Source organism: Culex pipiens, chromosome 2 (genome assembly GCF_016801865.2).
Source record: "Culex pipiens pallens isolate TS chromosome 2, TS_CPP_V2, whole genome shotgun sequence".
Lineage (NCBI taxonomy): Eukaryota > Metazoa > Arthropoda > Insecta > Diptera > Culicidae > Culex > Culex pipiens.
The window spans coordinates 75026122-75039011 of NC_068938.1; the positions used below are offsets into that span (position 1 = coordinate 75026122).

The 12890-nt window shown below is 41.5% G+C and overlaps 1 protein-coding gene across 3 annotated transcripts; it reads left to right on the forward strand.

Annotated features, from left to right (window-relative positions):
* The first annotated feature begins 5179 nt into the window (after nt 1-5179).
* Nucleotides 5180-12391, forward strand: LOC120421103 (WASH complex subunit 3). Of its 3 annotated transcripts, XM_039584249.2 has the most exons (4): nt 5180-5489; nt 5520-5587; nt 9205-9319; nt 9435-12391. In XM_039584249.2, the coding sequence occupies exons 3-4, from the start codon at nt 9223-9225 to the stop codon at nt 11069-11071; spliced, it is 1734 nt and encodes a 577-aa protein (XP_039440183.1). In that variant the 5' UTR covers nt 5180-5489; nt 5520-5587; nt 9205-9222; the 3' UTR covers nt 11072-12391. The 3 variants fall into 3 exon arrangements, with proteins under 3 accessions (XP_039440183.1, XP_039440184.1, XP_039440185.1); XM_039584250.2 differs by having other exon boundaries at nt 5180-5587; XM_039584251.2 differs by lacking the exons at nt 5180-5489; nt 5520-5587 and adding an exon at nt 6662-6684.
* The last annotated feature ends 499 nt before the right edge of the window (nt 12392-12890 follow it).

Here is a 12890-nt window from a genome sequence, read left to right on the forward strand (position 1 = left end):
ATTTTTGAAATCGAAAACAAGCGTTTACAGTGACGTCTGCCTTTGTTCAATGAGGTAATATCAGGTAACTATCAGATGACGTCACACCGTCGGTTGAGTAAGGGGAAAAACTTCCCGTATGAGTCATCGTTCCGTGCTCCTTAGGATTAGCGGGTCGTCAAACGGAAGTAGGCAGTGGGCCCATGTGTCATCCGGCTATTTTGGCGCACGGGATGACTCGGGTTACGTGGAATTACACGCTGAGTCCTTCGAGTATTCCAACCCGCCAGCTAACCGGCGATGATCTGTGCGACCCATTACGCCGTCGCGATGGCCATGGCCTCACTTGATGAGGACAAATTGATACAAACGCAGCGGCAGTAGAGCACCGAGCGCTCTTTGTGTCTGCGAGGGGGTCGAAAATAGGTGAGCGCCGCCGAGCTCGTTCTGGAACCATTTAGTAGTCCATGATGAGTCTGTTGTCTGAGGGTCCGTCCAATGCAAACGGCCACCAGCGAGAAAGAGAGATAAAAGGAAAGGTCTGCCAGACAAAGAACCAGACTCTTTCTCTCTCTCGCTCTATGTCAATGCAGGGGGGAACGACCGACGAGAAGTGGAGAGTGTGGGGCGAGCGGAGCTGTCAGACGGACTAAGAATATGCACCCGATTCACCTCCCGTCCCCCATCAACGCTCCCCAGCTCACCACACACTGCTGGCGTGGTGTTGTTGCCATTCATTCTGTTCTCCCCTCGGTCTTTCGAAGCTCTAGCTTGAATGTGTGTGCGGCGATGTCTGGCTGCCAAGTGAGAGAGTGTGAGCAGGCCATGGCGTGGCGGTGCGATACCAGTACTGACCTGGCATAATTTCCCGAACGGCTGCGGCTGACGGCGTTTCTTCTAGGGAGAATGATGGCGCGATGGTGGTGAAATTTGAGGAGAAAGGACATCATTTTGGGTGGGATGGAGGTGACGAAGTGATAGGGGATCGTTGGACGTGGGAAAGGTTATTGAAAAATTATAAGAGTAAAGTCAGATTCAGAGTTGCTAAATCTTCTAAAACCAAAATTGGAGGCGGGTCGTTTTACAGTAAAATCCACACTCGAATAGCTGAAGTCCTCACGAAAATATAACTGCGAATAATCGAGCCATTATTAATATAAAAATTTGAGATCTTAAAAAATGACCCTCAAAATGCTCCAAAAAGATCTGATTTTGTTTAATCTATGATCTCGGCCAAAATGATGGTATTGAGATACTTTTACATTTTATGTTGTAATGTATAAGGCAGCTACCAGTTCGAATTCAACAAAAAATGGAAAATATAAATTACAATTCATGGTTCTAACAATGAAATTAAATTGTTTTGTTAAACCTCTACTGCCCAAATTTTTTTCGAAAATTTTTATCCTCCCCTTGTTCCGGTGGTAATTTTGAGCAACATTTGTTTTATTAAAACTTACTTTTCTTGTTTTATGTTTTTAATTTTAAGAGTACTTTTTTACAATGCTTTTTAGAGATCGAAAATTGGTTTAAAATTTGTTTTTTTTGGGAAAATATAAAAGGAAGAAGTAAATTTTTTAAACAAAATTACAATGAATTTTCACGATTTTGCGGACAGCGTAACTACGTAAAATTTGGATTATTTGTGAAAAAATACAATTTTCTCTAATCAATTCTTATAAACGACAACATTTGATAAATGTTACATCCAAAAAATCATTTTATGTAAATTTGAACTATTTGAAAACTTGAAGTTATTCATAAGTTAAAACAAAAGAACAACTAACATAAAAATTTTGTTTTCAAATTTACTAATAAATTAATTATTAAAAAAATACTTTAGTGAAATAAATGAGAATTATTCAAATCGGCCAAAATATTATCGGAGTAATCAATTTATCACAAAATCCGTAGGGTAGGATGATAACAGTTGACATTGTATCAAAAATAATTTCTAAGAATTTTGTTTGTCAAGTTTTATGCACATGTGTAATTAAATGGTTTATTTTATAATTTTATTTTTTATCAATCAAAACTCTTTGAAGTAAACTTAAAATTTTTAGATTGCGATGAGTTTTAAAAACACTGCTTGGATTTTTTAATGCATCATTTTTTATTGATCGAATAATAGCAAACATTTTTTGATAAAAATGTTTTTCTTAATATTCACTCGACTTTCTCTGAATCAATATTACAGGAATCGTAATTGCTGTAAGCTCTTAGAAGAGACTGAAAATTGAACTAGATGTGAAAAAGATAGAAAACAAAAATCATAGTTCGCTGTTGTCATGATCCATAGCAGTTTTTCTACGAAAAATGTCTTAATCAAATTATGTTTTCATTCCGTGTTATGATAATTTGACTATCATTAAACTTTTAAGGTAGCATTTAAGCTTGAAGAATTGTGCATCATGATATTATTTTTGAAGTTTAAAATCTGGCTTTCTCAGAATATTTTACTCTTTTTCTGAGTCCCGTGAATTTTTATACGAAGTTTGATGATTTGGTTTAATGGTTTCCGTTAAAATTAAAAATATTTCCACGTAAAACATCTATTTAATTTAATTTCTGTTATGTTCCTGTAAAAAGTTAGCAAAGTATCAGTAATTTTATTTTTTTTGTCTTATTTTTGTTTTCTAATTTGTGTATGACTGGGGTGAAAAATGTGTTTATGTAATTTAATATAAATTAATTTTGAAGAATATAATTCTAACAACACGAACACCCAAAACTGGCAGCGCTAGTCCGAGAGAATGATGGTCTCGAGTCGAGAGAATAGTGGTACCATTCACGGACGCGGAGAACACAGCTCGAGATGGGCGATAGAACTTCTCTCTCGAGGTTCATTTGCAAAAAAAGTTCATCCGTCAAACAAAAAACCAAAAGTGTCGACAACGGGAATCGAACCAGAGACCTTTGATAAACCAATCCAATGACTTAGCTGCCTCGGCCACCACAGCTTGGTGACCAAGGAGAAGTCAGAAGTCGATGTATGACACTTGTTGGAGATTTATTGATTCAACTAACGAATGAACTCATTTGTTATGATGGTGTGAGTTGGTACCATTATTCTATCGATTTTGACACTGAGCCCTCAATAAATTTTGAAAGAACGATTATCTCGACTCTGAATTTTGGGTGTACATATGTCAAGGACAATAAAAAGAAAATAAAGAAAATATATTTTAACAGGACAACTTTCTTAAATCTTGGTTTGATATTAAATTCAATACACTTTAAAAGTGATTTCTCCCTAATTTTTTGCTTTAATTTTATTTGGCAGCTTTACACCCAAAATTCAGAGTAGAGATAATCGTTCTTTCAAAATTTATTGAGGGCTCAGTGCCAAAATCGATAGAATAATGGCACCAACTCACACCATCATAACAAATGAGTTCATTCGTTAGTTGAATCAATAAATCTCCAACAAGTGTCATACATCGACTTCTGACTTCTCCTTGGTCACCAAGCTGTGGTGGCCGAGGCAGCTAAGTCATTGGATTGGTTTATCAAAGGTCTCTGGTTCGATTCCCGTTGTCGACACTTTTGGTTTTTTGTTTGAGGGATGAACTTTTTTTGCAAATGAACCTCGAGAGAATAGTTCTATCGCCCATCTCGAGCTGTGTTCTCTGCGTCCGTGAATGGTACCACTATTCTCTCGACTCGAGACCATCATTCTCTCGGACTAGCGCTGCCAGTTTTGGGTGTAGTAAGTATAAAAAGCACTTTCTGTAATTTTAATATGATACATTCTATAAAATACCATGCTCCGTAAAATTGTGTCTTTTGGAATTCTGATCCCCGTGAAAATTGCGATTTTTAGCGTAAAAATCACTAAGCTTACGTATTCGTAACTTTTTTTTTCCAAATTTTAATATATCTTGGAATGTCTCAGATTTATAAAAATGACTAACCTTTCATTCAAAATATTATCAAAAGTTAGCTTCTGAAAGTGCAGAAAAATAGTAAAGACATTATATTTTGATAACATTGCTGAATTACAATAACATGACAATAATTCCCAAGTAACATTTTTTTCCAGGAGTTCTACAAGAGCCCTTCAAGATAGCTACAGCATAGCAGTTTGGACCGCGGTAGGATAAAACTCTCTACAAGTACTCTTCCAAACTCCTGAAGAAGTTTTGAAGAGAATTTTATCCTACCGCGGTCCAAACTGCTATGCTGTAGCGATCTTGAAGAGCTCTTGTAGAACTCTTGGAAAAAATGTTACTTGGGATTGATTTTATTAAGACTTTTTTAAAAGAAAACGAAATTATCCCACTTTGTTTTGATCAAACTTAAATTCAGTGTTATCTTTTATTTATTTGGAAATTGCTTTTGTTTTTAACATCTCTGATAAAAATTTGATATTCTTAGCAATAGAAAATCATTAAATCATTCATAATGCATTTTTCAATTCACTTGCCGTCCCTCACCCATCATCATCCTTTTTTTTTTGTTCGTTAAAAAAGCCGTCTCGCCAGAAGCTACTTTACATCGGCCATCCCCCTATTTTTCGCACCCAAGGACCCCAGGACATCACACGTCGTCGTCCTCGTCCAGCGTAGACGAAACGTCCTTCCAGACACATATTGCGCCTTCCACCGCCAAATCCAAAAACTGCAACCCGCGTGTGTCTCTAACAACACAACACAGAAGCACTACAAAAGTGAAACACAACAACAACAAGCTAAAGTGAGAGTACCGCCAGAATGTTGCCCAGAAGTGGGCAAGTGGTACATAGTCGGACCTCCTCCTCTCCCCCCTCTTCACTGATAGGAGGCCCTACACTCACGTTGCGTTGCGTTACGTTGCGTCAATTTCTCCGTCGCAGCCGGAGCGAAGCGTGCGGAAGAGAAGGTTGCGGCGGAGCGGAATCCGTAATACATACCAACACAACGCTCAACCCCAGCGCGCGTTCCCGTTTTGCCCCCGATTTTCTCCACACGCCAAATGGGTCGCGGCGCCGCCGGCCGCGGGAATGGGGAGGTCGGACCGGGTGTATTACTTCACATTCCCCCTTGCGCGACGCAGTCGCTTCTGTGTTGGTGGAGCGCGCGCGTGTATTAAGGTCGCGCGCGCTGTATACACCGTCTGGCGGCGCACCACTACAGCTACGGCCGGCAACGCCGTTCCGTCCATGTGTCTGTGGGGGGATTCGACGACGACGCTTCATGGCACCTTTCTGGGAGCGCTCGGAGCTAGTCTTCAACTTACCCCCGTCGAGAGAGCACGCGAATTCGGCTTGAGCTCCACAACCAGACACGTCGTAGAAGAAGTGTAAATCTCGGTCAACGTCGTGTGTTTCAGCGTAGTACACAAAACAGTAGAGAACCAGAAGAACAGCGTAGAAGTCGGTCGCGACGAACGGAACATTTTTTTTTGTGGGAAGAGACAAGTGTGTCGCGCGTAGAGTGTTTGGGATATTAAGCGATTTTGGAAGCAGTGAATTCCAGGAAGATCGCGTGAAGAATTTTGGAGTGAAGAACACGCTGAAGGATTACCTCGCAGCAGCAGCAGCAGCGGTGATACACCGCGTGGCAGACAGTGAATACCTACTTCAAGGAGTCCCGAGAACTCCCGCCGTCCAGACAGACTGTGTTAGACAGTGAGTGTCGTTCCGAATCCTTTTTTGGGGTTGGTCGTTTGCTTGTATGTTTTGCGGAATGAATGTGTGTGGATGTGAGTTTGGTGCGAATCTGTTATATTTTTGGAGAGCAGAGTTCTGTGAACCGGGGAGAACCGCTCAGACAACAAAGGCAGTTAAACTGCATCGTCGGAGAGGACTCTGACCCCGTCGTCGACTCTTCTGATGCAATCCGGCGTGTTGTGTGTTCTGCTGCGTCTACCGCTCGCTGGACTTTACCCTTGACCTCTGCGGGCTACTCTACAGCAACCGTGAACCCCGAGCACTTGCTGCGCAGCAGCTGCAGGTCGATCACCTCCGGACGTGACTCAGTTTCGGGTGGGCACACCTGATGCGTCATTACCTGTATTACCTCACGCTGATTAGATTCCAGAATTCCGCACAGTGATAAGTGCGCTGCGAATTCCTTGGCCGCGTGAGTGTGGTGGGGAATAACAACGCGTAACGTCGTATTCGCGGGCACGCGGCACCGGTCCTCGTGCCCGGGAGCGTCGCACGGGGTTCGGAAACGTGCTGTTTTGCGCAGAACCCTTAGTGATTCAGAACACGGTTGAACAGGTGCATTCTGAGAGTGAAGGGACAATTGTGTCAGAATTGGGCAAGGTGATGAAATTGGGGTGGCCTACGTGATGTGTCAAGAGTGTGTGTTCGGACTTGGGTGGACTTAACCGTGGGAGGACTCTATTAATACGTGTGTTGTGACAAACAAGAAGATGCGCTGCACGTGTCGAGTTGTTTTTTGCATTATGCAAGCCAGAACTTGAAGGCGTAGAAGGACTGAATCATTTGCTGCTGGACTTTGTCAGCGGTGTCGTGTTGACCTATTATTATTTCGTGTTTGTGTCTATGTGTGTGGTAATCGAGTTCGCGGAAATTGCGCAACTTGCAATTGGGACATGGTAACATGGTGAAAATATACAATACAGTGTCAAAAGCTGACGAAAGGTTCTGATGATGGGAATTTCCCGAAGAAAGCGGACACAGTGGTATTCCCGGGAATGACGGAGCAGTTTTGATTGAATTCAAAGAAATCAATTGAAACTTTCTGTACTAACGAGGTGAAGTTACTCATCAGGTTCTTTGAATCCAGAAACAAATCTTCTGGTAGAAAAAGTTTCGAAAAACTTGACCGCAGAAACAAAGATGTAAAATATTTATGAAAGTTGCGTCACTTGCTATGTCGAAGGTGTACGATGTAACAAACATGTCAAGGAAATTACATTTCTAGAGGTTTTTTTTCAATTCCTATAATCTATTGTGTTTCATATTTTAATAGGTCCTTTAAAAAACACTAGATTTGATGGTAACATCACTTTTTAGTTGTAGTTTTTTTAAACTTTTTAAAGTTGATAATTGAAAGAATGGAAGATACTTCCAATATATTGAAGTTATAATATTTATGATTTTGTTTAGAGAATTGTTTTTGATTAATTTGAAAGTGAAGTTTAATTTGAAATATTAAATAATAACCAATCGTTGATGTGAACATCTTCGCAACTACTTTGTTTCAAACAAGTTTTTCAATGCATGTATTCAAAAAAAGTAAAATAAATTATTTCAGCATTGATTGTTCATGTAGCTTTATTTATCAATATTTTTATTATTTAATTACTATTTCTTTTTCTGATTAGAAAAGATTTTTTTAAGAACGCTTTCAAATAAATTTATAAAAAAATATCAATCCAATTAATTTTAACATTTATCGTGCTTTGAGTTCACAAAAAATCTAATTAAAATTTAAGTTTATTTTTTGGAAACAGTATAAATGTTGAAAACACTTTAAATTAAAAATTGGAGTAGATTTTGTGTAGAAAATCCTCCTTTCAAGAATTATTCAGGTTTTACCCATATACTGGAATGAAATTGCATAAAAAGAGTTATGTTTTATTTAACACAATACAATTTCTTTCTGAGTATTATCGACATTGCCTGTTAAATTTGATCAGAAAGATTCAAGTTGAAATTTATTTAGGATTTTTTTTAAATATTTTATTATTGTTAAAACAACAAAAAAATACAAAATCTCATTTTACGTGTTGCTTTATAGCATTTAAATGCTACTTTATTATTGGGTCAGTTATTTGATAATTGTTCCTCAATATGAAGGGCCAATCAACTTTATTTTGCTTTTCATTTCAAATTCTTAGCGTCCGAATATCAAATTTGACTTAAAAAACAAAAGTGTAAATTTTTAAGTTTTTTTGTTGTTTGTTGTTGTTGTAATAAACAGCTTTTCTGTTACATATTATTATTTTCTTTAAAAAAATATATAATTGATGATCCTGTAAACTATGTACATGGTTTATAAAACATTTTCCAATTAAACTCTAAACCTTATCTTTTGGATTAAAAATACATTTCTTCAAAATTATGTGGTAGTTCGCCTGCTACATTTTTAACTATTGGTATAATCTGCATAATTAGGTTAAAAGTCCTTAGAGTGATTTTCTACACTATAAACAAAAAAATAATAACAGAAAAGATGTTTTCATTTGTTATTTGCAATTTTCCAAATGGACTGTTCGATAGTCCGAAGGTTTGTATGGGACTTCGGATGATCGAATCTTGAACAAAAATAATTTTTTGTACTTTTAACATAAATTTTGAATTATATTTAATAAAATTTGATTATTTGAATGTCCATAAAGGCCGTTGCAAATATTTTAGGATAAAATCGGATAACCAAAGTGATTTTTTTTCAAAGCCTTCTGGACTGTTCTTTTAAAATTTGTCTGAATTCTTTCAATCAAAAGCTGGAATATTGTATGTTTAAAAAACAAAACATAACTAATTCAAGAAATAAACTTTTGATCTTCAAAAAAAAATGAGGTGATCTTAAAAACCCCCATTCTAACACCTAAACAAACGCTCAACTTCTTTGTTCTTAAAAGTCGCAAAAAAAAAGTCCAACAAATCCCTCGCAGTTCAACGTAACGCGCAACAGAAAAACGGTAAACACATGGCGCTGCGACGTAAACACACTTAACAGGAAACGTGAATCATAATCTCCAGGCCAATAAACAGCACGCGAAACACACAGACACGCGCGCGCGCTCCGCTAATTGCGCCAATACTGGCACAGAATCCGTCCAAGATCAACCTCTAATCTTGTTTTGTGTGGCGAACACCCTCACAAAGGCACGACTCCCGCCGATGACGCCACTAGAAATAGACACACCACAAGTTAGTAGCAGCTGCTAGTACACACTAGTTCGTAGGGAGAAACAAGGGGGTTGGTTGAGCACGATAAAAATCAATAACCGCCACGCGCGCGCCTCGCAGAGCTCCTCCTCTCCTCAAATATTTATGCAAACCTGCGAAGCGACGATCCGCTCGTTGCGGCTATTATAGCGGTGCACGTTGTCACATGTCGGTTTCACGTGCGCGCATCAGCTTATTGATTACAACACACACGCCGGGGCCTGCTACCTGCTTCTCCCCCTCGCCGTCGTCGTCGTCCACCTTGTTGATGTTCTGAATGCTTGTGTGCCTTCTAGTACTGTGCAGTAACGGCGCAGTTGTCGAAGCTTTTTTTGCTAACCGAGCCTCTTTCTCTGCCATTCCTCGACTCATTGCAGATGCACTAAGACCGAACTATGATGGTTGCGGAATTTGTAACACGGCAGCAGAACGGTTCGCCCATCAACGGGGAGCTACCCGGCCAGAACCACAGCAACTCCAACAGTATGCCTGGTGAGTTTCGAAGATCTTACTTGTAGCAAGCTCGAATCAATCAATGTTGATCGTTTATCGTTTCAAAAATATCTTGAAAACTTTGCTCATGGTGATCTTTTTCTCCAATTTACAGCACACAGTGCCTTAATGATGAGCAGCGATTCAACGGGACGCGCCAGTCCCTTCAGTGGCGACGAGGACTACAACGGCAACGGGTACGACCTGGCCGCTCACCTGAAGCGCAAGGAGCTGTTCACCCAGCGCAAGCAGCGCGAGTTTATTCCGGACAACAAAAAGGACGACAGCTACTGGGATCGGCGACGCCGCAACAATGAAGCGGCGAAGCGTTCCCGCGAGAAGCGTCGCTTCAACGATATGGTCCTGGAGCAGCGAGTCGTGGAGCTGACCAAGGAGAACCACGTGCTCAAAGCCCAGCTGGACGCGATCAAGAACAAATACAACATCTGCGGTGAGAACCTGGTCAGCGTGGATCAGATCATGGCGACGCTGCCCACCAACGAGCAGGTGCTGAGTTCGACCAAACGAGTCAAGATCAGCAATACACCGCCGTTAGTATTCCCGTTGGCGCGGACTCCAGTGTCTCAGCCTCCGCTGACTCCACAGCCGGGACCACCAACCCCGTTGCATCATCTACAGCCCCATCCTCAACAGTCGCCACAGCACCTTCCAGCCCATCATATCCCACCACAGCAGCAGCAACAGCAACAACAACAACAACCCCAGCAGCAGCCCCAACAGCAGCAATCGCAACAGGCCGCAGTCATTCATCCCAACCCGAACATCGAATCTCCGCCACCACCCCAATCGATCGCGTCCCAGCTGCAGCAGATCACCATCCAGCACACCAGCTCACACTACAGTCACCATCCGGCGGCGGCGGCTGCTGCCATCTACCGAGAGTACGAGCAACCCGCCAGCAAGCACGACCGAAGTCCGCTCATCCGGATGGAGCTGTCCGAGCGGGACGATCACCCGGCACCGCGTGCCGAACCCCTCGCCGAACGCTCCAACCTCGATCGTGACGATGTTCCTGTGTTACCGGTTCCTACCTTTGGCTCGTCCAACTCGCACATCAGCGGGCCCCACATCTCGCACCATCCCTACTCCTCCCCCTACACGATCCCCAGCTACCCGGTGAGTTACGCCGGCGGCCTCTACCCGTCCCCGCCCCGCGAAATCAACGCCCTCCTAACGGCCAACGTGCTAAACCTGAGCCGTCGAGCCCCTTCCCCGTACGAAACCTCCAACGGAACCGGCTCCAACAGCAGCCACAGCAGTTCCGGCGACGACGAGCACGATCGTGAACACCACCACGATCACAACAACAGCCTGCCCGTCAAGCTCCGCCACAAGTCACACCTCGGCGACAAGGACGCCGCAACCGCCCTGCTGGCCCTCCAAAACATCAAGCAGGAACCCCCACTCCGATCGTCCTCCCCCTGGGACGACGGCGACGGCGGTTCCTCGGACGAGCGCGACTCGGGCATCTCCACCGAGTGGCCCACCAAGGCCGAACAGAAAATGCTCGTCCCCATCCCGTCCTCGCCACCCTCCACCAGCGTCTCCCCCGTCAACGGGCCCAAAATCACCTCCATCCCGGCCTCGGTCGTCATCAGCAAAAAGACGGAGGAAAACATCCATCTCCAGTCGAAACTGGCCCGGCTGGAGTCGGAGGTGGCCACTATCAAGAACATGATGATTTCCAACACCGCTGGCAGCGGATTTGGTGTGACCGCGGCGGCCCAGTGACGCCGCCGGGCCATGATCCGTGAGGTCTAAGTGTTTGGGTATCAGCCCGACGTCCGGCCGACCAAGCCAACAGGCGCGCGGCGACTTTGACAGCTCCGCCCCGCGACTTGGTGAGCGAGCGAACCTCGTTTTGTGATGAGAGCACTCTGGTGTGACCAAGGTATGTGTTTGTGTATTAGGTAGTGCAACCAGCGAACGGAACAACAAAAAACGGGACCGAGTGAGCCTCAGCTGTAAGATATATGGTGGAAAGTCTTATTTTTTACACGTAAAACAAAACAGAAAACATATTTATTGCTAATTATTAAGGAGAAAGATAGCATTTTTTGTCGGAAAGAGAGCGAGCGAGAGAGAGAATTGTTATTTCTTTTAGCAAACAAGGGTCGCGGACCGATAACGGAGCGAAAAGATAAGGTCAAAACAAGTGAAAGCGTGTATGATAACCTAGATTTTAACTGCAACTGTTTAAAACAATGAAAGGACACTCACACGAAAAACAAAAAAAAACAAAAAAGGAAACAGTTGAGAGCAACTTTTTTATCTTCAGGGAAGATTGTGTAGTTCCACGAAACTGATTAAAGGAGAACCGGCAAAACACACACACGTTTCGGAATTGTGATATATTTTTTGTTTTTGATACAGAGCGAGAGGAATGTAAGAGGACAAATCAGCCTTCTTTTTGTGTATTTTTTTATTAGAGTTGAACAAAAAGAGAAGGCGAGTTTTTTTTTAATTTATTACCTTTATTTTATCCTGTAAGTACCACAGTTATTAGAAAAGCAAAAAAGATGAAGAAAAAAACACACACAGAGGAAATTTGAGGAATTTCATAAACACCCCCACACAACAACTGTTATATCTTTGAAGCCATCACCGGGATATAAAACTAGGTGATTGAGCGGGTCTCAGCTGGACCCAAACACCCCCTCACCATTCGAGGGAGAATCGACCATAAAATATTAATTAAAAGGGAAAAGAAATCAAAAACCACACAAGTAAACTCTATTGTTCTAAATTTTAATCCTATAAAAGCGAAACGCAAAACATAAATCAGCCTCACATTATTCGAAGATGATTGAAAATTACTTTCCACGCGAAGTTGGCGCTGACTTTCAGAACTGATCTTAAAAAAATCACTACTACTTACAAATTTATTACTACAAGCATCCTTACTACAACTGAACTCTATTTGTAGCTATTAATCGGTAGTTTTAAAACAACAAAAATGTCATTTTTAATCGTAATCAAGAAGAAAGATATGCAAACAAATGTATAATTTGTATCAAATTTATGTATTTAAATATATATTTTTAAAAAATATGGCTTCGATCTCGTCACTTTAAATTAAAAATATCACAGCCCCTGTCTCCATTTTAATAATACCATCGGTTTGTTTTGCTATCAACTTTTTTGAAAGATTTATTCAATGGTCAAAAACCAATCAAATTACCCTGGACTTTTTATTGGTAAAAACTTAGAATCAAATATCAACATTGAGTGTAACCTGCCTAATCCAATAGTCGTTGTCATTAGGTGTGAGCAGGTGTGCACTGAACAAGGGTTCTGATTGCTCTCCTTCTCACTCTAATTGGGTAGTACAGCGAATGGTTCAGAGAGACCGATTGCGTTATGTCGCTCAGTCGCAGAGTCAAAATAGTTTGCGATCGGCTTTGTTTTGCTCATTTATTAAACTGCTTAAAATCAATGTTATCAAAAATGGTTTGCAGTTTTGTTGGTAAAACAACATCAAAGACACATTTGAAAGCAATATCCATAAAGTCAAAAACAAATTTACGGCAAACTGTGATAGTGCAGGCCA

Excerpts from the sequence above, each read along its gene's own strand:
- LOC120421103 (XM_039584250.2), top strand. The coding sequence starts at position 9,223 with ATGATGGTTGCGGAATTTGTAACACGGCAGCAGAACGGTTCGCCCATC. Across the intron at positions 9,320-9,434 it reads CAACTCCAACAGTATGCCTG|CACACAGTGCCTTAATGATG; the intron begins GTGAGTTTCGAA and ends TCCAATTTACAG.